The sequence below is a fragment of the Podarcis melisellensis genome (assembly GCF_964234715.1).
Source record: "Podarcis melisellensis genome assembly, chromosome: 1".
Lineage (NCBI taxonomy): Eukaryota > Metazoa > Chordata > Lepidosauria > Squamata > Lacertidae > Podarcis > Podarcis melisellensis.
In genome coordinates, this window is record NC_138528.1 from 23,948,461 (window position 1) to 23,970,788 (window position 22,328).

Consider the following 22,328-nt stretch of genomic DNA (forward strand, 5'->3'; position numbering starts at 1 on the left):
ACGTTCTTCTTCACTTCCGAAAATTGCCATAGTCCAATACCCACCAGTGCATAGCTAGAAAGGGCACATTGTAACCCTGCTAGCCTTACATGATAAAGCTAAAACCAAATTCACTCTTAGGAATCCCTGAGCGGCACATTCAAACAAATAATTTTCTTGTCGCTTTTAAACTCCCGTCTCAATTCTTGTTGTGTTTGCAAGATCCAGACCTTAGTGTATATCAAGGGAACTCTCCTATCACGTGCCTTCTTGTTTGCAAATGAAATAAAAAATAAAATCATACCACTCGTCCTCTGGATACTTTTAATTTGCGGGATTTCCCCCCAGAGAAGGACTATTTACCATACCTGCCTTGAGTAGCAATACACTATAAGATTCCGAACTACAGTTTTCAAAAGTTTTACTATGGAAGCCTGTGCTGCTGTAAGCAAGTGCAAAATAAGCTCTTCATTTTTTAAGATCTGCAACCTCCCCTGCGTACAAATTCAGTAGAGCCAAATAACATTTTATTGTGTTTTTTTTATCATCTGAAAGTCATATCTCCCAAGAGCGTGGCCAAAAGGCTAGTACAGTGGTACCTCGGGTTACAGACATCTCGGGTTGCAGATGCTCCAGGTTACAGACTCCGCTAACCCGGAAGTAGTACCTCGGGTTAAGAACTTGCCCCAGGATGAGAACAGAAATTGTGCAGCGGCAGCGGGAGGCCCCATTAGCTAAAGTGGTACCTCAGGTTAAGAACAGTTTCAGGTTAAGAACGGACCTCAATAAAATAATAAATACAATTTGGACTATAACTTGATTTTTTTTATTTTAGTTTTTTATTTTTTAATTGAAGTATTATGATTGGATATTTAATTTGATGTTTTTTATTGGAAAATCAATAAAATAAAAATGATTTTTTTTTTAAAAAAAAGAACGGACCTCCAGAACAAATTAAGTTCGTAACCAGAGGTACCACTGTAAGAAACTTTGCAGGGAAGTGTGCTTATTAACATTGTTAATAAACTGCAGGTACTTTATTAGAATTGTAGAGTTGGAATTGACCGCGAGGATCATCTAGTCCAGCGCCCTGCAATGCAGGAATCTTTTGCTCAACATGGGGGTCAAACCCACAACCCTGGGATTTAACAATCTCATTCTCTACCGACTGTATAACTGTAGAGAGGATAGCTCCAATAACAGCGCTTTATTTTAGAAAAGAGTTGGAGTCAAATACAGTCCTGCATATCATTCTTTTTTGTGGGGCTTTGGGTCAGGGGTCAGCAAACTTTTTCAGCAGGGGGCCGGTCCACTGTCCCTCAGACCTTGTGGGGCACCGGACTATACTTTGAAAAAAAAATAATGAACAAATTCCTATGCCCCACAAATAACCCAGAGATCCATTTTAAATAAAAGCACACATTCTACTCATGTAAAAACATGCTGATTCCCGGACCATCTGTGGGCCGGATTTAGAAACCGATTGGGCCGGATCTGGCCCCCGGGCCTTAGTTTGCCTACCCATGCTTTAGGTTGTTTTGTTTTTTTAAAAAAACCCCGTGACTGAACTGGTATATGCATGACTACAGTACCACACAAGGTGTATGAACTGCAGTTCAGACAGCATGATTTGAACATGCACTACAAGAAACTCAGGTTTCCTTTGGACCACTTTAAAAACATTAGAGCCCCAATGCCTTTTGACAGTTGCAGGATAACTGCTTGAATATAGCAAATGTGCTTTGCAGAAACTGAAGTTAAAACCAGGCTGCCCAGAACTATAAGAGTGTTTCAAAAGGTAATAGCAAAATGACTACCCAGACTGTTGAAATTGGCTGTCATTTTCTGAAATGCCTTTGAATGATGCATTCATTCTCCCTTGGTATGTATATCCAGCACGCTGAAGGGAAGTGGGCTTTAATACCTAGGAATTATGATTTTGTTCCTTTCCTACAATCTTTATATTTTCCTCCTTGACATTTTCAGTGGCGTTACCTACCTATAAAGCCCATTTCTACTATTTTACACAGAAAATAGCAGTGAAATTGCAGCAGACTCTGAGCAGAAGCTATGCAGTGCAAATTTGCGATGTCTCTCCCCACTCCCACCCCCACCATCGTATTGGATTTTTCCTTTCCCTACTTCTGTCTTAATGTTTTCCTCCTTTACTTTTATCACTCATCCTCGGTTCCATTGCTCATCCTTGCTTACTGCAGAATGTTAGGTCCCAGGAAGGAGAAGAAGTCACATTCTTTCTGTGTTCCCATGTACTCTAACTGTCCCTGTTTGCCAGAGGCCTTCCTTTTCCTTGGTTACCTGTCCCAAGTAAATTACAGTTGTTATTATTGTGTTCCCATTTTGCCCTTTTAGGGATGCCCTTTGAAATGGCGGTGGCATGTGAGCAGCTGGAGTTGTCCTGGTATGCCCCACAGAGGACCTTAAGGTCCACAAATGACAACATTTTGGAGGTCCCAAGTCGCAAGGTGGTTAGATTGGTCGCAACTAGGGCCAGGGCCTTTTCAGTACTGGCCCCGACTTGGTGGAACGCTCTGTCACAAGAGACTAGGGCCCTGAGGGACTTGACATCTTTCCGCAGGGCCTGCAAGACCGAGCTGTTCCACCTGGCCTCTGGTTTGGACTCAGTCTGACCTTTTTGTTTCCCTCCCCTTATGGTTTTGATGGGCTACTTTTAAAATGAGGCTGCATTTTAAATTGCATTTTAACCTGTATTTTAAATTGGTCCCCGCCCCCTATTATGTTTTTACTGTTGTTAGCTGCCCTGAGCCTGGCTCTGGCCGGGGAGGGTGGGGTATAAATAATAATAATAATAATAATAATAATAATAATAATAATATTCAAGGTTTCTCCTCCTGGTTCTTCAGCAGTCAAATCTCTTGAGCAGGGTGCAGATTCTTCTGCCATCCCTAGCTTTTGGGGCAGGGAGTCCTTTGGCAAGATGCCCTTAGTGAGCCCCACCCAAATGGGCCCACCGCTTTGTAGCCACTACCCCTTCCCCTCTGTTTTCCCTTCTCTTGCCCTCCTCTGCTTACAGCTGCCAAAATAAAGAGGGTGAAATAAGCAGGGGCTTCTCCTTGCTCCCTATCACTGTTGGCTTTCTCATTTAGTTAGTTAATTGAACTCAAGGATGGCTTCCCAGGACAAAGCACCCCAAATTGATTGAAACAAAAATTAAAATGTTGGAATAGATTGCATTAACATATTAAGAACGTAGAGTAAAAAACCACCAACCTATAATTGGCGCAGCTCAAATGCCCAGCACAACAAAAGCTTATTTTCCTGGTGCCAAAATGAAAGCTGGTGCCAAGCGGGCCTCTCTGGGGAGACCATTCCATAGATAAGGAGCTACTACAGAAAAGACCCACTCTCTTAAAGAGATCAGATGAACAGGCAATGGCAGCAAGGAGCAGCAAAAGCCAGGCTAGAAGGCTCAAGGCATCAGTAGTAGGTCCCTCTGCTGAAGGATGGGGCTTTTCCTGACAATGCACAACATGACATTTTACAACCTGCAGAGGCACATTTTGAGCTGCAGCAGCATAATATCGGACATTTCTGTATTTAAAAATATATCGCCAGCCCACAGAACAAACGCACCGTCTTGGCTTTTAAAACCAGTGGAGGACGGCCCTAAATGAAACCAGCATAGCACAAGAGAAAGTTGCATCCTTCAGCGATTCATGATGCTCACAGACAGCAGTTTTTAATTTGGGTAGAGAGGCGTTTCCAGTGTGGCCTTATTTTCATCTGCGAAATGCGGGAGGCAGTATCACTCTTGGTTTTAACTTAGTACTTTGGTGTAGCTGCTATATGCCAGAAAAGAAAACAACCGCAAGAATGAGGTGGATGCCTGGCAGGGAAAACGAAGAGAGTGCTCTAAGCCTCTGGTCTATTTTCCTTTGCTGCCTCCGTTTACTTGCTATGAATGGTGATCTCGTGTGCTAGAAAAGACTTGCCAAGAACGTTATTTGCCAGTGAGATCAAACTGATGACTTGAAATAGCTTGTTTATGCAACAACATTCTTTAATTTCTTTTCTTTAGCCTCATCTGACTCTTTAATAATGACTGTTCAACAAATTATTACTTGTTTAATTGCTCTTGTACAATTTAGGCAGTCTTGGCTTTGCACAATTTTATTTTGAGATGAAAAACCAAAGGGCACCAACCACTATGCTGTATCTGTTATGAGACTTTTTGTGAAATAGTGAACTTCCCTTTGCACTTAATTCCTGCCTGTTTTCTCTTAATTCCTCAGCTGATTTTGGAGATTATGACCAATATGAATCGCAGGAATTTCTACAGAGATTTGCCTTGTTTCCTGTGGTAAGAATAGCTCACTTCTTCCCCCCTTCTCTCTCCAATTCCAATTTTGGAAATTACTGGGGGGAAAACAAACTGATGTAGAAATATCAGAAGTGAACACATTCTGCCTGGTGGTTGCTAATCTTTTTATTTTGTCTTTTAAACCCAACAGATGTGTGTTAGTCTTTACTTTATTGTAATTCACTTTAGAGGATTGCCTGAGAAGCTTGATAAATAAAAAATGTTTTTTAAAAAATCATTCTTCAAAAGTAGTACCATTCATTACTAAAACTCCCCCCCCCCTTTCAAAAGGGTCATTTAGATACCCTTCCTGTTCTGAAAACTTGTTTAATGTTAATACAGTCATACCTCGGGTTACAGACGCTTCAGGTTGCATTTTTTCAGGTTACGGACTGCTGAAACCCGGAAGTACTGGAACGGGTTACTTCCGGGTTTCGGTCGCACTTTGCGCATGTGCAGAAGCGCTAAATCGCAACCTGCGCGTGCACAGACGCGGGTTGCGAACGCTGCGGGTTGCGAATGTGCATCCCACACAGATCACATTCGCAACCTGAGTGTCCACTGTGTCATAATAAAAAAACCTGGAAGAAATTAAAATATCGTTTCTTTCAAGGCAGTGGGCATAACTCCCTCCTGCAGTGAGGCACTGACCATGCCATTTAGTCATTCACCTTCTACCCAGTTTTATCAGCCATGTTGGTCAGGCAGGGATGAAGAAAGCATATTGTTGGTCTCACCGCTGCAAGCATCCCACATCACTGACCCCTCAAGGTGTAAATCTTGGTTGTTCCCAGGACCTCCCAACAGATCTGAACCAACTGTGGTATCAAGTTCAGTACGGATCCAAGTGATTTGGCTCTCAAAATGATACAGTGTGGTGTAGTGGTTAAGAGCAGTGGACTCGTAATCTGGTGAACCGGGTTCGCTTCCCCGCTCCTCCACATGCAGCTGCTGGGTGACCTTGGGTTAGTCACACTTCTCTGAAGTCTCTCAGCCCCACTCACCTCACAGAGTGTTTGTTGTGGGGGAGGAAGGGAAAGGAGAACGTTGGCCGCTTTGAGACTCCTTCGGGTAGTGATAAAGCGGGATATCAAATCCAAACTCTTCTTCTTCGCAAATCTCTCACCTCAGGCTACTGACTGGTTCAGTGTCAGTGATTTAACACTGTTCTGAGCCAGCTCATTTACCACTCTGTAAACAGCCCTGCTTGGAGATTCACCGAAGATGCAATAGAGCAGCAGTTCTCAACCTGTGGGTCCCCAGATGTTCATAGAATCATAGAATCATAGAGTTGGAAGAGACCACAAGGGCCATCGAGTCCAACCCCCTGCCAAGCAGGAAACACCATCAGAGCACTCCTGACATATGGTTGTCAAGCCTCTGCTTAAAGACCTCCAAAGAAGGAGACTCCACCACACTCCTTGGCGGCAAATTCCACTGTCGAACAGCTCTTACTGTCAGGAAGTTCTTCCTAATGTTTAGGTGGAATCTTCTTTCTTGTAGTTTGGATCCATTGCTCCGTGTCCGCTTCTCTGGTTGTTGTTGGACTACAACTCCCATCATCCCTAGCTAGCAAGGCCAGAGCTCAGGGATGATAGGAGTTGTAGTCTAACAACATCTGGGGACCCACAGGTTGAGAACCACTGCAATAGAGACAGAGAGTGATGCTCTCCTCACCTGCCATGTGGTAGGTATGGCTGTGTATTTGCTCCTCTATTTGGTCAGATATGTGCCAAATTTAGTGCCACCTATGCTCCAGATACTAACCAACCTCCTTCATAGCCTGGAACTCCTCAGAAAACTTAAGGAGCCTACTGGACTCTTCATGAGCAGAGAGATTCCACCCTCTCTGCCTAAAGGCAGTTGCTTAATTACCTCAGCAGGATTGCTCGCTATCCAATTACCACCCATTAAACATTTTGTATTTTCACCCATGATTGCTTTCCATGCTTTCACCAGGTCGCCATTCCCTAGCACACCATATCTCACCAAGAGGCTGGGTTAGGGCACCTACCTTTTCAGTGATGGTTCCGACCTGGTGGAATGCTCTGTCCCATGAGACTAGGGCCCTTCACGATTTAACCTCCTTCTGTCGGGCCTGTAAGACAGAGCTGTTCCGCCTGGCCTTTAATTTGAATCCAGCCTGATCTTTTATTTCCCTTCTCTTCCCTCCCCCTCCCCTTTTATGAAGATTACCCGCTCTGAGACCCCACAGCTAATTCTCCCCTGGCCGCCTCGCTGGCCCAAGTAGGACTAATTCAGCCAGCTAGTCCTGGTGATTATCTAATGCTTATTAGATGGATTTCCCCTAAAGTGATTTCCGAACTTTGAATGTTATGATTATTCATGTTTTTATAGTGTATTTTATGCTGCCTTTACAATTAAATTTGTTGTTAGCCATCCTGAGCCCAATTTTTGAACCGGGAAGGGGGGTATAAATAAAAAATAATTAATTATTATTGTTACTGGTTGTTCCTGGAATCAACCCATCAGTAACCAAATATTCCAAGGACTAAACCCCCATACCCAAGTGGCTCCCAATGGGGGGGTAAGGAGGTACTGATGAAGGCAGGCACAGGTGCCTGCAATCAAGAACTGCTGAGTCAAGCCTGACTCGGCCCTGTAGGAAGCCAAGCTCTGCAAGCCTACCAGAAGTTGAGATAGCAGGCAATAGATGTTAAAGTGCACTACTTGTTCTCTTCCTGGGTAGATGGCCTGGGCTTCTCCCTCTACCACTGCCTGGGGTATGTGAATGTTAGCCAGCCCTTCATTAAGTTTGGAGGGTTGTGAATTTACATGGGAGGAAGTTCTCATGGTTTCTGTTCTGTTGCTTAAGGGTTGGTTGCAAGATGAAAAGATCCTGGAAGAGGCAACCCAGAAAGTGGCCTTACTCCATCAGAAGTACAGGTAACAGTTCTGAAATTGTGCTGCTGTTTCAGGTCTGAACGTTGCTAGATGAGCTTGTTCACATGTGGGCTAGCACAGACGTAGCCCTGGCTCTGTGCCTAACTAACACCAATTTAAGCTAAGCATGATTTCCAGTTTTTAGAAAGTTGCTTCAAAGAGGGTTAATAGAAACCCCGGTTTGCTTTAACCCATGTTGTTGTCAGCATGTTATTAGAAGGAGAGGGAGAAATTTGCTCAGATATTGGGCACATATTCCTTGAGTGTGGGTTTGTTGTTGCTAACCACATTTTTCAGAGATCCAGCATTATGTCTGCCCTGGCCCCAAGCCAAAAGGCTGCAACAAACCTTTTGAGTGCCAGAAACCTGATCATTTGAGATACATGAAGAAAGGGAAACTGTAAAAGGATTAGAATTATATTTTATATCCTGGATATAATTCTTAAATGCACTGATATTTCATGATAGGGCAGTAAAATACTTCTGTCAATAAATACCTAAAATAAATAATTCCACAGGTGCTTATGGAAGTTAAACAGTGGTCATTTTAACCCTCAATGTAGTTGCTTTTTGCAATTTTTTTCTGCACCAAGTGCAGATATTTCACCAAGTGTTTTTCTGTTGGGGAACATACAAAAAAAGTGGATTCTTGATATGCCAAAAGAAGCAGTCTAGCCTGCCTCAAGAAGCTACTTAGCAAATTGAATTTCTTTTTTGTTTCTGAAGGGGCCTCACTCCACCTGATGCAGAAATGTTATATATGCAAGAAGTTGAGAGGATGGAAGCATATGGTGAAGAGAGTTATCCTGCAAAGGTAAAGCTAAGTTTCTTCTGTGAATTTGTTGACTGTTTGTGCCATGACTTGACAAAGGCATGACTATAATAAAAAAAACCTCTCTCTTTGCATTTTTAAAAAGGTATATTAAGCTGACTCAGGCCTAAGTCACTTTGGCTTGTTACTTACAGTTCTGAGATATCAGAATATTTTTGCTGAAATGTCAACAGATTGCTGAGATGTCAAACTTGGATTGCTCAGGTCTCTGTTCAGCATGCAGAATTTCTGAACTTAAAACATTCCAGATTTTCACTTTGAAAAGAAATTAGGCAAACAGGAACATTGTTTGATTCTTTTATCATGTATTTTATATTGTATTTTTTGTAGAAAGGCAGGGTTGTTTAAACACAATCAGTTTTTTTATTGTTTTCACATAAATCCACAAAAAAGGCAACTATCCATATCCATCAACACAATAAGAAAAAAGTAATATACCATATACTGTACACAAAGTACACAAAGTCATAATATACCAAATAATAAACCATATACCAAACACGAACCCATAGTATATCAAATGATAAACACAAAGCCATAAATTTAAAAAGGTCTTCTTGCTTTAGACCAAACTTCCTGTCCACTCCTTACTTCAGTTACTCATCACTAACTTGCTGCCGAAACGTAGCAGATTATTAACAGAATTTAAATAAATTTTTATCTATCTTAGGTCTCACATCATACTAAAAACTATTGCTGAAATTACTCAAATGCTGTGACAGAGTTTAAACTGCAACAGTTTTTCAAATATATTTTGAAGACTACATATTTTGAGATAAATACTTGTTTTGGTTTGTTCTTTATTCTTTCAGACATATTATCTAGTTCCGCATATTCAACTAACTTTTGAATCCATACTAGCCTTGAAAGAACTTTATCAATCTTCCAGTTTGCTGCAATAAGAACTCTTGATGCGACCGTGGCATATAAAAAGATCTCTCTTACATTTTTGGGAATATCTGAGTCTCTAATTCCCAGAAAAAAGGCTTCTGGTTTTTTTTATTAAAGGAGATATTTAGCATTTCAAATTTTAATACATCTAATGAGCTTACTTTGCATGTTGGTGCAAATTCAGAGCACAAACATGGGAGCAGGGTGGTGTGGGCAGGATATGACGAATGAAGCTATCGTTGCAAGGGAAAAGGTGCAAGCGACATGCAATTTCTGTATCTTTCAGGACAGCCAAGGAAGTGACATATTCATCGGAGCTTGTCTTGATGGAATCTTTGTGAAACACAAAAATGGCCGGCCTCCCGTCATCTTTAGGTGAGCTCATTTCCTGCGATGGTGATTCTTTTAAGAGTCTTTGTCCCTTAACCTTTAGGTGCCCAGTCATGTGGTCAGTTCGTACCTTGTGATTCCCTGTGTTGCAGATGCATGTGTGCATGCAAGCAAGCATCGAACCAACCAAATCATAAGACCCCCTGAAGCAGAAACTTTTCAAAGTAGCTAAGAATTTTTGCAACTATGTGGGATATGGCATGGCGAATTCAGATCCCCTCTTATACACATGCAGTTAAAGCAGAGTGCTTTGTGAGATCTCTCTCTCTGTCTCTCTTACACTCTCTTCTTTCCTTACCCCTGCCTAGGTGGCATGACATTGCTAACATGTCCCACAACAAGTCCTTTTTTGCATTAGAATTGGCAAATAAAGAAGAGACTATCCAGTTCCAAACTGTAAGTGAGTGAGAATTTATTTATATGCATTTTAAATAAAATGTGTGGCATGAGAAAGAAGGCATAAATCATCTGTTGGCTTTTAGATATCAGATACCTGAACTATGGTCTTTTAAATGTGTTTGTGGGAAGGGGGATTCCATTGTTGTTTTGTTATGTATTTTGAGTTTTCTTTTTGTATTTTTATGTTGTAAATAGCCCAGTGATCTTCAGATGAAGGGCTGTATATAAATTTAATTAACAACAACAATGGCTGAGTGGGATTCTCTTCCTTTCCACTGTCCTTGATGTTTATGCAGCAAGACGATAGGCCAAAGCAGGCCCTTAATTTGGTCCTGAGAATCCTCTTAGTAGGGAAGTGATTTGAAAGAGATGCATTTAGCCACTCGTTTTGTCTTACATACAATCTCTTTTGTTTAACAGGAAGACATGGAAACGGCAAAATATGTGTGGAGGATGTGTGTGGCCAGGCACAAATTTTATAGACTAAATAAATGTAGCCTGTAAGTATAATAATCCTTTAGTGAATCTCTCTCCACATTAATTTATATCCTGTACTTTACTACTTGAACACCTTAACCAAATAGCTTTGTTTCTGAGTGCAGACTCCTGAGACTGGAACTTATTTTTCAGCGTTCAAACAGGAGCCTTATCTGAGACCACAGAAGTCTTATTCTTGGTGCTGAATCTAAGAATAATGTATTGCAGTGGTTTTCAACCAGTGTGCCGTGGCACCCTGGGGTGCCTTGAATGATGGCCAGGGGTGCCAAGGGCAACACTGACCTCTGTCCCTCTTTCTTTCCCTCCTCCTTCTCATGCCCTCTTGCATCTCTGCCTCCCAAAGCCTTGCACAGCTGTTTATTACAGCAGCCCTGGCTATAAGCTCTGCAAGTCAATGGTACCTTTGGGAAGCACCTCTCTTTGGGGTGGGGGCCGAGCAGCTCAGAGACCAGGGATGGCAGCAGCTGCCTGGAGGGCCTCCCAAGGAGAGGGGAAAGAAGAGGAGGCTAAGGGAACATGCTACAAAGGAGGGTGTTCAGAAATGGGTGAGAGGCTGCTAGCTCTGCAGACAAGGGGTGATATAACTGGGCTCCTGAACCCCACAGGGGTGCTGCAGAAGAAATGTAGTTGGTCAAGTGAGCCGTGGACTCGAAAAGGTTGAAAAGCTCTGATGTATTGGATCCAAAGTACCTTGGGTTAAGGGTGCTTAAAGAATTCTGTTTTTGTGAATTCCAGAGCAAACTGACTTCACACCTCCTGGAATAATGTGTGGATCAGAATGTAATTATCCTTCAAGTTTCACAGTCCTCCTACTGTATAATAAGAAAGTCCAGTGCTAAAAGATGGGTTTTGTGCAGGGGTGGTTAGCCAGCAGCCCTTCACACATTTTTGGACTCCCAACTCCCATCAGACTAGCCAACGACATTAGGAGGGCCACAGATTCCTCACCCCCAGCTTAGTAGCAGACCAGCTCCCAGTGGTGCATGTCACAGGATTACCAAGATGACTCACAAAGGCTTGGTTCTCTTACTGGAAGTATAACAAGGTGCAAAAGTATTCCATTTATATGTCACGTGCTCCCATGAACCTGTTCATATAAGGACTTTTGCCAGAGAGCGTCTGTGTTGTGGGAATGGTGCAGAGAGAATGGCATGGCATTTGGAAGAACTACCGTACAATTGATTGCCCAAAGAGGGATGGAGGAAGAGGCCAGAAATCCAAAATGGTGTCATTTGGGAAGCGGTTCAGTGCTATGTCTGTTAGGAAGCAATGCTTGTTACAGTGCGGTGATGTTAGAGGTCACTGTCTCCCCCTTGTATCCGCCATGGTTTAAAGAAGCCACTTTGTTAAAGGTCTACCAGGAACAGTTTCAAGAAATTACTCTTAATTTTCATTATCATTTTACCAGAACACTTTTATAGAAATATGGGAATTTTTGTTGAAGGGTGGTCTAAAAATATAATAATGAATAGTTTATTTTATTACTGTGAACACGATCCGTTTATTACTGCTTTGCAATATTATGGTGTAATAAATGTCAAATGTCGACAACACTAACTCAAGTCCCTTAAAAAAACCACCCAAAGCCAAATAAATCTATCTCCTCCCTTCTACTGGGTTTCAAATACAATGAGATTTGAGGTGGGGAAACTGTGATGCAACTGAGCATCGTTTTGTCTGTCCTTGTTTCTTTAAGATATACAACTAGCATTTTTTCTTCTAGCTTTGTGGACTAGTAACTTATTTGCTGTAAAACAGGAACAGAGACTCTTTAACTCCTAACTCATGCCTGCTGTCCAAAAACACATGACCTCAGAAACCACATGTTTTCCATCCCTGTCATAGACTAATCAAATCATTTTCCTATAGACTCTGCTTTATTTTTCAATTTGTGATTATAGGAGGGACTGGGTGATCATGACCATAGGAGCACCCTTGAGAAACCCACCTGACAATCTCTTGAAATGTCTCCTCCATTGATAACAAGCATCCTTGTTGTTATAAATGTGTTGTTTCATTGTCTACATTTTGTCTGCATGTACCTTGTCTTTAGAGACTCCCCAGATTCTCCGCCTGAAGAAGGCTCTCAGAAATCTTTCCTCATTCTTTCCTTTCCACGCTTTCCAATCCTTTCTCGTCCTTCTCTGCTCAAAGGGTGAGCCAGTAAACATTCTTTCTTTCCTTTTGTGTTCTTTGCATGCAACGTATTTGTACTGCTCCCCTGTTAGCTCCCATGGCACCAACACAATGCAGTCATGCATTGCTCAACTCTTGGAGGCAGCGTATCTCTGAATATCATTGCTGGGCATCAGATATTGTGGGGGAGCAATTGAGTTCTGTTTTTTGGGCTTCCCATGGGCATGTGATTGGCGGCTGCGAGAACAGGACCCTGGACATGAGCAGACTGCAAGGGTGGGGTGAAAGAATTGCTTTAGGTTCAGGCCAAGCATATCTTGGCATGGGCAAGGCTTTTTTTCAGCTGTAACTCAGTTCCGGCACTTCTCAGGTGGGCATCATTGCCATTACAAGAGAACAAGGGAGGTGTTCGTGTTGAGTTCCGGCACCTCTTTTTCTAGAAACATAGCACTGGGCATGGGCTTGTGCTGTTACAAACTGAACATGCCGGATGGGACACAAAGATTAATGAAACTGCATGATCCCCAAATTCAGCGTAAGTTAGTGCACCATAGGACCAATTTATGCAAGAAGTGGGGTATGCCTTTTGCAAGGTTCTGCACAGGTCATAACCTGATTTAATCCAATTGTCACAGGAGTGATTAGACCAGGAGTAATCTGCATTCTGGCTGCCAAAAGTATCCATTATGTGTTCTTTTTTACCAGTAGCTCTGTCTGGCAAGGAGCACAGCTGGGACTTTCTGCAACAACTGAGGCAGGAAGTGCCCTGAGACCTGATGGATCAGTTAATGCTGGTGTGTCATGAATGTGTCTTCCTTTTAGACGTGGTGGTCTTGCCTGTGATTCTCTTCCCTGTCGCTTGCAGTGGCAGATGGGCTCAGAGCAGATGGGGGAAACAAATTAGATTGGGAGGCTCTGGAGGGGCTACAGAAGGAAAGGACTCAAATGGATTGAAAAGGCCAGGCAGGTATGCTTAAGCCAGCAGTAGATAACTTACGGTCCTTGATATGTTGCTGAGCTACAAGCCCCATCTCTGTTGACTGCTGGCCTTGCTGTTTGCAAGAGGTGAGGCTACAAAATTCCTGGTTGTAGTCTCTGCCATATTGCAGGAGTGTGTCCTACAAGCCAGGCAGGGCTTATTATTGGACATGGGTGTGCCTCTTCAAACAAGGACAGCTCTCAAACAACTCCACTGTTACCAGCATGCTTGAGCCACTCAGAGCTAAAGTATTAAATTGAGCAGCCTGGTCTATCTAATTAATAAAGACAAAGAACCAGATGTGTTTAAGGTTTACTTGGGAATTCACTAACTCTGAATGAACAAATATATGCTTGCGGCAAAACCTAGCCATGCAGTTATGAATACAGCTACAGTATGGGCAGGACTGCTTGAGGAATACTAGATTGCCAAGCAAAATGCTACTGTCTCCTTCGAGCAGATTTCTGGAAATCTGAGTTGTCCTCCCTTTGAACTCCTGGTGTTAATGCAATATATGCAAGATGAGCATTAATGCCACTGTTTCCTGATGGAGAAAGGGTGTTAAAGTCACAACATTTTCTTTCATTTGCCTTTCTTGGTGGCCTTTCTCTTACAATGGAGTAGCAAGCACTTCACACTTTTTGTCCCCAAGACTATAAGCCTAAACACACTTAACTGGGGGAAAAGTCCCTTTGAGCACAGTGAGACTTACTTTTGAGTATGCAAACATAGGACCGCACTGTCAATGACATTACTTCAAAATCTGTTTTTAAGTGTGTAACTTTGCTTTGTAGACAAGCTCAGGCGGTGACCGTGAATCCGGTTAGAAGAAGGTCCTCCTCCAGGATGTCTCTGGTAAGGTCTTTAGCTCCAAGCTCTTCCTTATTCTTTGAGGTTTCATTTAAAAGGTTATTAATTAAGGGGGAAAGGTTTCTCATTTGTTGAAGGGCTGTTGATAGGAGAAAGTAGAAAAAGCTAGAAAGGACCAATTTCCTTTGTGGTGGATGGGCTGCTGACTCCTATGTGATAGAAGCCCTATGGATTTGAAAAAAGAACTTAATAGAAATCTGGTATAGTCATGAATATTTGAATAGCACATCAAAATTTGAAGTCAATTAGAAATAAAAAAATTTGAGCACTTTACCTTCTACTCTCATACAAAACCCTTCAAGTGTTTAATGGCATTGCAAAGCCATAAGAGAGGCCCCATTACCACCACCTGCTGGCTTTAGCAGTTTCTACACCTCAGTTAAACTCACTTGTATCTGTCAAAGACTTCCACAAAGTCTTGAACCTCAGACCACAAAGACAATTTTTGTTCTATAAGCACAGCCCCCAAAGACAAAATTGCAATGTGTTTATGGACAGGGTCAAACAATCCCATATTCCACGACCAGCTGTTTCCTCTGCCTCACAAAACTTTTCACAGATCAGTGTTAATCCTCATGAATTTGAAGAGATTACTCTGAACAGCAGGTCCTGCAAAAGCCTAAACAGACTGGCTTGTTTCATTTACATTTACATTTGCAGCTTGAAATACCTGAAAATAGTCTAGTCAGGGACTGCCTCTGCCATCCACTCGTCAGTTTCCACTTAACCCAACTTTTCTGCTTCCAGGGAGGACAATGGCAATAAAGCGCCAATGTCTTTAGGTCTCAGGGCTTCCTTAGAATCCAACAGACACCCCCATTACTGCTATCATGAATTCAAGAGCCATATTTCATTCACCAAATGGCATTTGCATCCCATTCCTCTATTCTGGTTCTGAATGACCAATGACTCTGACAACGAATCAGTTCGGATTATTCTGTCAATATTCCTGCTTTTATGCTCATCACTTTATTTTATTTTTTTTAAATATCTAAACGTCTTCCCTAGCTGTTTTTTTGCTGGGAGGAAGCTGTCCACACTCATGTCCTCATATCACACTGTGACACAGCAGCTAGCTTCTTCCTTGTTAAGGTACAAAGGCTAGTTTTCCTATACTGTACTGACTCTATTGGATAATCCAGGTTTTGCACAACTGGAGTGAGTAATTTCTTCATAATAGCCTTGAGTTGGCTGTTACATGCTTATTGGTATAACATAGATACTGCTGATTGGATGGTTGGCAGGTGCTCTTGGCTGCTCCCTGTCGACTTCAAGAGATGCATTTTAGCTACCTAAGGTAGTGTTTGCCTGATTCAGCAGTTTTCTTGCAGACACAGGAATTCCAATAGGTGTGGTCTTCCCCAACCCCATCCCATCTTACAACTGTGGACGTCCTATTAGTTTCTAGTAAGTTAGGGTTGTCATACGTCCAGAATTTCCGGGACATAGCTGGGATTCGGCCGTTGGAAACAGCGTCCAGGCAGCAATTGCTTTAATGTCTGGGAAAATCCTGGTGTATGGCGACCCATGTCAGAAGTGTAGATTTTGGCAAATTCCCTATTAAAAAAGCTCAAATACTTCCTTAAAAAAAACCAAAAACAGATTTTGCAAAAACAAAAATCAATGACTTTGGCCAAAAACTTTTTTTTTTACAGATTTTGCTTTCACTTTGTGAAATATGACAACCCTAAATAAGTTAGCCAGATAGAATGAACCTTCCTTTTTATGTACAGCTCTCTTCTGCCATTGAGATGTGTGAGGCAGCATGTGCTTGCAAATAACACTACATGCATCCTGGGGTGCTTTAGGTTATACTAAAAATAGTTTTAATAATAATAATTTTCTTATTTGTACCCCACCCATCTGACTGGGCTGCCCCAGCCACTCTGGGCAGCTTCCAACTGGTATTAAAATATATATATAATCATAATTTTGTGTAGATCTCCCTTTAGTTCTACAATATCTTCTTCTTCTTCTTTTTTAGCAGCCCAAACCGCAGCCTTATATGATGGCTCCACCACCACCTCAGTTGCACTACAATGGACCCTATGCAGACCAGTATACATCTTCCCAAGGTAAAGGTTTAAGGTGCTTGGGAAACTCAATATTTTACTCCGCCAATAAAGGGGTTTGAGGAAAATTACATTATTGAATTGGAAGTGGTAGAGAAGAGACTGGGAGGTCATTACACTGTTATTAATGTTATCAAGAATTAATATACTGTTATTAATGTTATTATTAATGTTATCAATGCATTCAGTGCCTGGATGGGAGAATGTGACCTGATTTGCATGTAACGCCAAGCCGAGGTTTATTAACAATGGATTATTGAACCGTGATTTGTTCGATTGTTTGATTGAACAATGCCCAATGGTTTAACTGTGGTTTGTTAATTGCTAGCACACCACAATCTGTAGGCATGTTTTTTTGACTTATAAACCTTGGTTTGTTTTATCTACGCTTTGACATTGCACATGGACCTGTCATGAGTATGTCATCTTATACTTGTTCATTTAGACCAGAGTTTCCCCAACTTGGGTCTTTCCAGCTGTTGTTGGACTACAACGCCCATCATCCCTAGCCAGCAGGACCAGTGATCAGGTATGATGGGATTTGTAGCTGGAGATCCAAGTCTGAGAAACACTGATCTAGATTAACACTGCCTATTTTGATTGGCAGTAGGATCTCAGGCCAAGGTATGACCCATCACTTGCTAACTTCCTTAAAACTGGAGGTACTGGAAATTGAAGCTGGGTAATGCTGCAAGACTGGGGACCTACTGGGCTCTTCCACTAGCTATGTTCCTTTCCCACAGTTGGAAGCAGTAAAGCTCCTGAATACCAGGAGAGTGCTCTTGCGCTCTGGTCCCCTTGTAGGCTTCTCCTATTGCACCCAGTGTGAGAAAAGGATACTGGATTTATATAGGCCACTGCCTGATCCATCAGGCCGTTGTTATGTTTAGGCTGTTCTATGCAGTGGATTGAAATTAGATATTCAGCCCATTTTAGCTGTTGACCATGAAGCTGTCAGATTAATTTGCTGATATGGAGAGGCACAATTTCGTTACTGATCTGAAAGCACACAATGCACATGGAGGAGAGGGGAGGTTGACACTTCGTTAACAACCATTACATGCCTTTTTTGAAGCTTCTGCGGGTGGCTATAAATGGGCCCTAACATGTGTATTTCAGATAACCTCTATGGGAATAACCAGAACGGCTATTACTGCCACTCTCAGACCAGCCTGGACAGGGCGCCACATGACTACAATGGCAGAATCCGCAACGGCAGTGTCTACAGTGCTCACAGCACAAACTCGTTGAATAACCCACAACACTACATGCAGCCGTCGCCCATGTCCTCCAATCCGAGCATCACCGGCAGCGATGTCCTCCGGTCTGATTACGTCCCGTCACACCGACACAGTGCCCTCATACCGCCTTCTTATCGGCCTACCCCGGATTACGAGACGGTGATGAAGCAGCTTAACCGGGGAATGATCCACTCGGACAAGCAGAGCCACTCAATGAGGAACCTTAACATCGGCAACTCCTACGCCTACAGTAGGCCCGACGCCATGGTTTATAGCCAGCCTGAAATCCGAGAACACGCCAATTTTACCTCCCCTCATTCTGGCCACTACCCGTTCAACCTGAATTACAGTTTCCACAGCCAGTCGCCCTACCCCTATCCTGCCGAAAGGCGCCTGGTGGTTGGAGCGGTGAGCGTTCCTGAACTGACGAACGTTCAGTTACAGGCCCAGGAGTACCCTGCGCCAAACATCATGAAGACTCAAGTGTATCGCCCCCCTCCTCCTTACCCTCACCCGAGACCCGCCAACAGCACGCCGGACCTTTCTCGGCACCTCTACATCAGCAGCAGCAATCCGGATCTCATTACCCGGCGGGTCCATCACTCGGTCCAGACGTTTCAGGAAGACAGTCTACCCGTCGCACATTCCCTCCAGGAAGTGAGCGAGCCCTTGACGTCGGCCCGGCACGCTCAGCTGCAGAAGAGGAACAGTATTGAGATAGCTGGCTTGGCCCACAACTTTGAGGCCATGAGGATTAAAGAGAGGACCATGTCGGCGTCAGCCGCGGACGTGGCCCCTCCAAAGGTGATACTTGCCAGCTCGCAGCCCACTGTTTTCTTGGAGAGGATGAAACAAGAGGAAAATGAGGAGCAAGAGGAAAACGTGAGCTATGGGCATAAGAAGTCTCTTTCAGATGCCACTATGCTCATTCACAGCAGCGAGGAAGAGGAAGAGTTTGAAGACGAACACAAGGCCAATGCAACCCTCTCTCCCTTCGTCAATGGGAAACCCCAGCTTCCTTCTGTCATGGGATGCTATCCTTCGGAATCCTTACTGAACTACCCCTACAGCTCCGTCATTTCACACCCTGGCCCTTTGCACATACACGAACCCAAGTTGCATATTACTGAGACCGAGAAGAGAGTAAAAGATGTGAGTCCTGCCCACATAGTGGCTGACACTCAGGTACAGAGAAGAGGCGACGGACTGCTGACTCCGTCTGTGTCAGAGTCTGACTTAACAATGTCTGCAAGGTACAGGGTGCGGAAGGATTCCGTAAAGAAGAGGCCTGTGTCTGAATTGCTTTCCGGGAAGAAGAACATAGTGGAAGGGCTTCCTCCTTTAGGGGTGAGTTTCTCTAGTCTAGGATGTTCCTCTTTTGTCTTTCTAGATGCTTGTTCACACATTACATGGAACACAGGCAAGTAGTCTCTACGCATGTACAAATGTTTGTGTAGAAGCATGTACACTTGTCGATTTGTGCAGGCCAACTGACTGTATACAATATATGTGTGCATGTAATGTGAGCTTTACATATGAATATGCCATCGAGTGTTAATATGGTTAATAGCTCCCAAACAAGTTGGGATATAAAGTCCGCTTCAGACAATAATTTGGTGTCTTGATGTGTTTGGAAGCCAATAACGTCTGCAATTTCTACTTCATATTAAAGATCACCTGCCAACATACATGCTTAGCTGGCATAATCCTAAGGAGTCTCACCATTTTGCTTGTTTGCTAGGCTTTGAAAGGCTGAATTCTCTGGGTTGGGAATTGTTACTTGCCTGCCAATAAAAAACGTTCAAATTTCTGGCAGCTAAATGTTGAAAGGCACTTGACAGGTTGTATTTAGGGCTGTGTGTATTCCACAGAAGTGCAGGAAATCTGCAGAATGTGATATTGGCTGAAAGGCAACAATGCTTTGAATACATCTTTGTCCCAGAAACAGGATCAATTCTGCAAAGCAGTAAAAATTGTGTGTCTACTGTGCAAAATGAGAGTAGGAAATCTGCTTCTTCTGTAGCAAAATGTTTGTTTGTCCCATGCATACCTTTGTATATGAAGTTGGGGGCAGTGAAGAGAGTGTTTTTGTAAAGTGCTTTGACAGGCTATTGTTATTAATTTACAATCAAGTGGTATATAAATTTTGTGAAATAAGCAAACCAGATGTTCCTTCACACTTTCCTCATAATTTCCATTTGTCTAGTTCAGGAATGGGAAACCTGTGCCTCTAGAGATGGTTTGTTGCACTCCAACTCCCATCAGCCACAGGGATGATTAGAGTTGTAGTTCATCAACATCTGGAGGGCCACAGGTTCCACATTCCTGCTCTGTGCTGATTCCATTTGTGCACATTTAGGCTGTTCAAACCTCACTGTAAGCCAATGTGGTGCAGTACAGTGGTACCTTGGTTTACAACCATAATCCGTTCCGGAAGTCCATTTATAAACCAAAACAGGTTGTAACCCAAGGCGTGCTTTTGCCAGTGGGGCCTCCCCCCCAAATTGTTTGTAATCCAAAAAAAAGGTTGCAAATTGGGACACGCACTTCCCGGTTTAATGTGTTTGTAATCCAAACCATATGCAAACCAAGACGTATGCAAGCCAGGGTACCACTGTAGTTAGAATACTGATGTTGGGGGAGGAAGACCTAGGTCCACAGTTTGGGCCAGTCACACATACTAGCCTCAGCTGTAAAAACCTCACAGGGTTGTTTTTGTGAGTATAAATGAAAGCAGCAGGCAGACATCTGCTCACCCTGAGCTCCTGGGAAAGAAGGGCAAGAAGAAAATAATAAAAGTCATTGGGACCTATGCAACTTGGGTGCACGATTTTGCTGTCCTGCACTAATTTTTGGACTGTAGCCTGTGGCTGTTCATGAAAGTCCATTGTCTGCAACAATCCTTTCTCCCTAAGGTCTGTTTATCCTTCCTATGAAGTTTCGAAAACCTGAGGAATGAAGACAGACCAGGTGGAAAGAATGTTGCTTTGCTACTGCAGTCTCTGTAGGGTTCTGTTGGCCAGAGGAGGCAAGGGCTGGCGGTTCTTCCCTTTTTGGGATGAGCCCCCTCCCCTTCGCACTCCCCCACCCACCCTAGCAATTTCATTTGAGCCAGGTTTCTGCTGCAGCACATTGTCAGGTTGTCTTGTTTCCAGCAGGTCATGAAAAAGAACAGGGCCGAAGCCAAGAAAATGGGACCTTTGAAGTTAGCTGCTCTAAATGGACTGACGTTATCTCGGCTGCCGCTGCCGGACGAAGGGAAGGAGGAACCTGCCAGAGCAACAAACGATGAACGGGTTGGTTTGATGTTTTCTTTGAGCTGTATGTTAAAAAGGTTTCATATTCAGTTCCCATAGTTGCAGAATCTTGGTTACCGCCAAGCAAAAGTTTTATCCAAGTAAAGGCATCAGGATTTGGTTTTATTTCTGCACCAAGTTTGGAATAAAAGTGTCAGGTGCTTTTTATTGCCACTGGTTTTGTACATCTTCTTGGTCCAGCTCTGTGGTTTTGAGATATTGTATTCCGCAGATGTGTAGAGAATGGCCATGGGGGTCCTTATAAAGCAGAAACCTTAAGTTGCGTTTTTGTTTTGGATCTTAGTATTAATGAGCTGCATGGTTGTTTTAAACAGATTTTATGGTGGCGCTGTGGGTTAAACCACATAGCCTAGGACTTGCCGATCAGAAGGTTGACGGTTCAAATCCCTGCGACGGGGTGAGCTCCCATTGCTCGGTCCCTGCTCCTGCCCACCTAGCAGTTCGAAAGCACATCAAAGTGCAAGTAGATCAATAGGTACCACGCCGGCGGGAAGGTAAACAGCGTTTCTGTGCACTGCTCTGGTTCGCCAGAAGCGGCTTAGTCATGCTGGCCACACGACCCAGAAGCTGTACGCCGGCTCCCTTGGCCTATAGAGCGAGATGAGTGCCGCAATCCCAGATTTGGTCACAACTGGACCTAATGGTCAGGGGTTCCTTTACCTTTTATAGTTTTAAATCTATTAATGTTTATCCGCTTTTTAATATTCTTTTTCTGTGTTCTTTGCGGTCCTTGTTTTTATCTGTAAGTTGCCTTGAGTCCTGTCAAGAAAAAAGGCGAGATATAAACAACAATAATAGTTTTATTACAACCACCAGCTTTTTAATTAATTTGTGTGTGTGTGTGTGTGTGATTTTAAAAATTCTATAAGCCTACTTGAGAGCACACCATAAAAAGGCAGCTTAAAAGTTTTTTTGGGGGGGGGAATTAAAAAATAGAGCACGCACACAGAGGCAGACATCTGTTGAAAAGCAATAAAACATGTTCTTTCTTTCTAGTGTAAAGGTCTGGAACAAGGGTTGGAACAAGGGATGGTTTTTACAGAATATGAGCGGATCCAGAAGAAAAGGCTTTTGGATGGGGACTGTTCAATTGCCCGCCTTCCAGAAAACGCAGAAAGGAACAGGTTTCAGGATGTGCTTCCTTATGACGACACCCGAGTAGAGCTGGTCCCTACTAAAGAAAACAATACGGGTTATATCAATGCTTCCCACATTAAGGTGAGCTCAGGAAGTAATGGGAATGTTTTCCAGAATGATTTCTTTCACCTATCTGTGACCTTTCTTGTGAAACACTTTTTAAAAATTAAAAGTCAAAGCATGCCACAGGCTTGTTTAACTGGATGGCGTTAGGGATGGTGCAGAGGAGCAGGAGCCCTGAAGAACGTTACTTTTCTTAGTGGACAAAAGGAACTGATAAAACATCTGCTGTACATCCAACATGCCACTTGCCATCATTTATTTTCTGTAAGGCTAGGCAGAAA

At 43.1% G+C, this 22,328-nt stretch overlaps 1 protein-coding gene across 7 annotated transcripts in view; it reads left to right on the forward strand.

Moving 5' to 3' along the window:
• PTPN21 (protein tyrosine phosphatase non-receptor type 21) overlaps nucleotides 1–22,328 on the forward strand; it is a 48,176-nt gene that overhangs the window by 18,616 nt on the left and 7,232 nt on the right. Inside the window, exons 5-16 of one of the 7 annotated variants that reach the window (XM_081909329.1) lie at nucleotides 4,251–4,318; nucleotides 7,155–7,225; nucleotides 7,949–8,036; nucleotides 9,232–9,320; nucleotides 9,644–9,731; nucleotides 10,155–10,234; nucleotides 12,286–12,387; nucleotides 14,142–14,202; nucleotides 16,202–16,292; nucleotides 17,409–18,877; nucleotides 20,686–20,826; nucleotides 21,844–22,065. In XM_081909329.1, the coding sequence (XP_081765455.1) occupies nucleotides 4,251–4,318; nucleotides 7,155–7,225; nucleotides 7,949–8,036; nucleotides 9,232–9,320; nucleotides 9,644–9,731; nucleotides 10,155–10,234; nucleotides 12,286–12,387; nucleotides 14,142–14,202; nucleotides 16,202–16,292; nucleotides 17,409–18,877; nucleotides 20,686–20,826; nucleotides 21,844–22,065 (2,570 nt within the window). The remainder of the gene's footprint in view (nucleotides 1–4,250; nucleotides 4,319–7,154; nucleotides 7,226–7,948; nucleotides 8,037–9,231; nucleotides 9,321–9,643; nucleotides 9,732–10,154; nucleotides 10,235–12,285; nucleotides 12,388–14,141; nucleotides 14,203–16,201; nucleotides 16,293–17,408; nucleotides 18,878–20,685; nucleotides 20,827–21,843; nucleotides 22,066–22,328) is intronic. The other 6 variants (XM_081909331.1, XM_081909330.1, XM_081909332.1 and 3 more) reach the window with 6 other exon arrangements.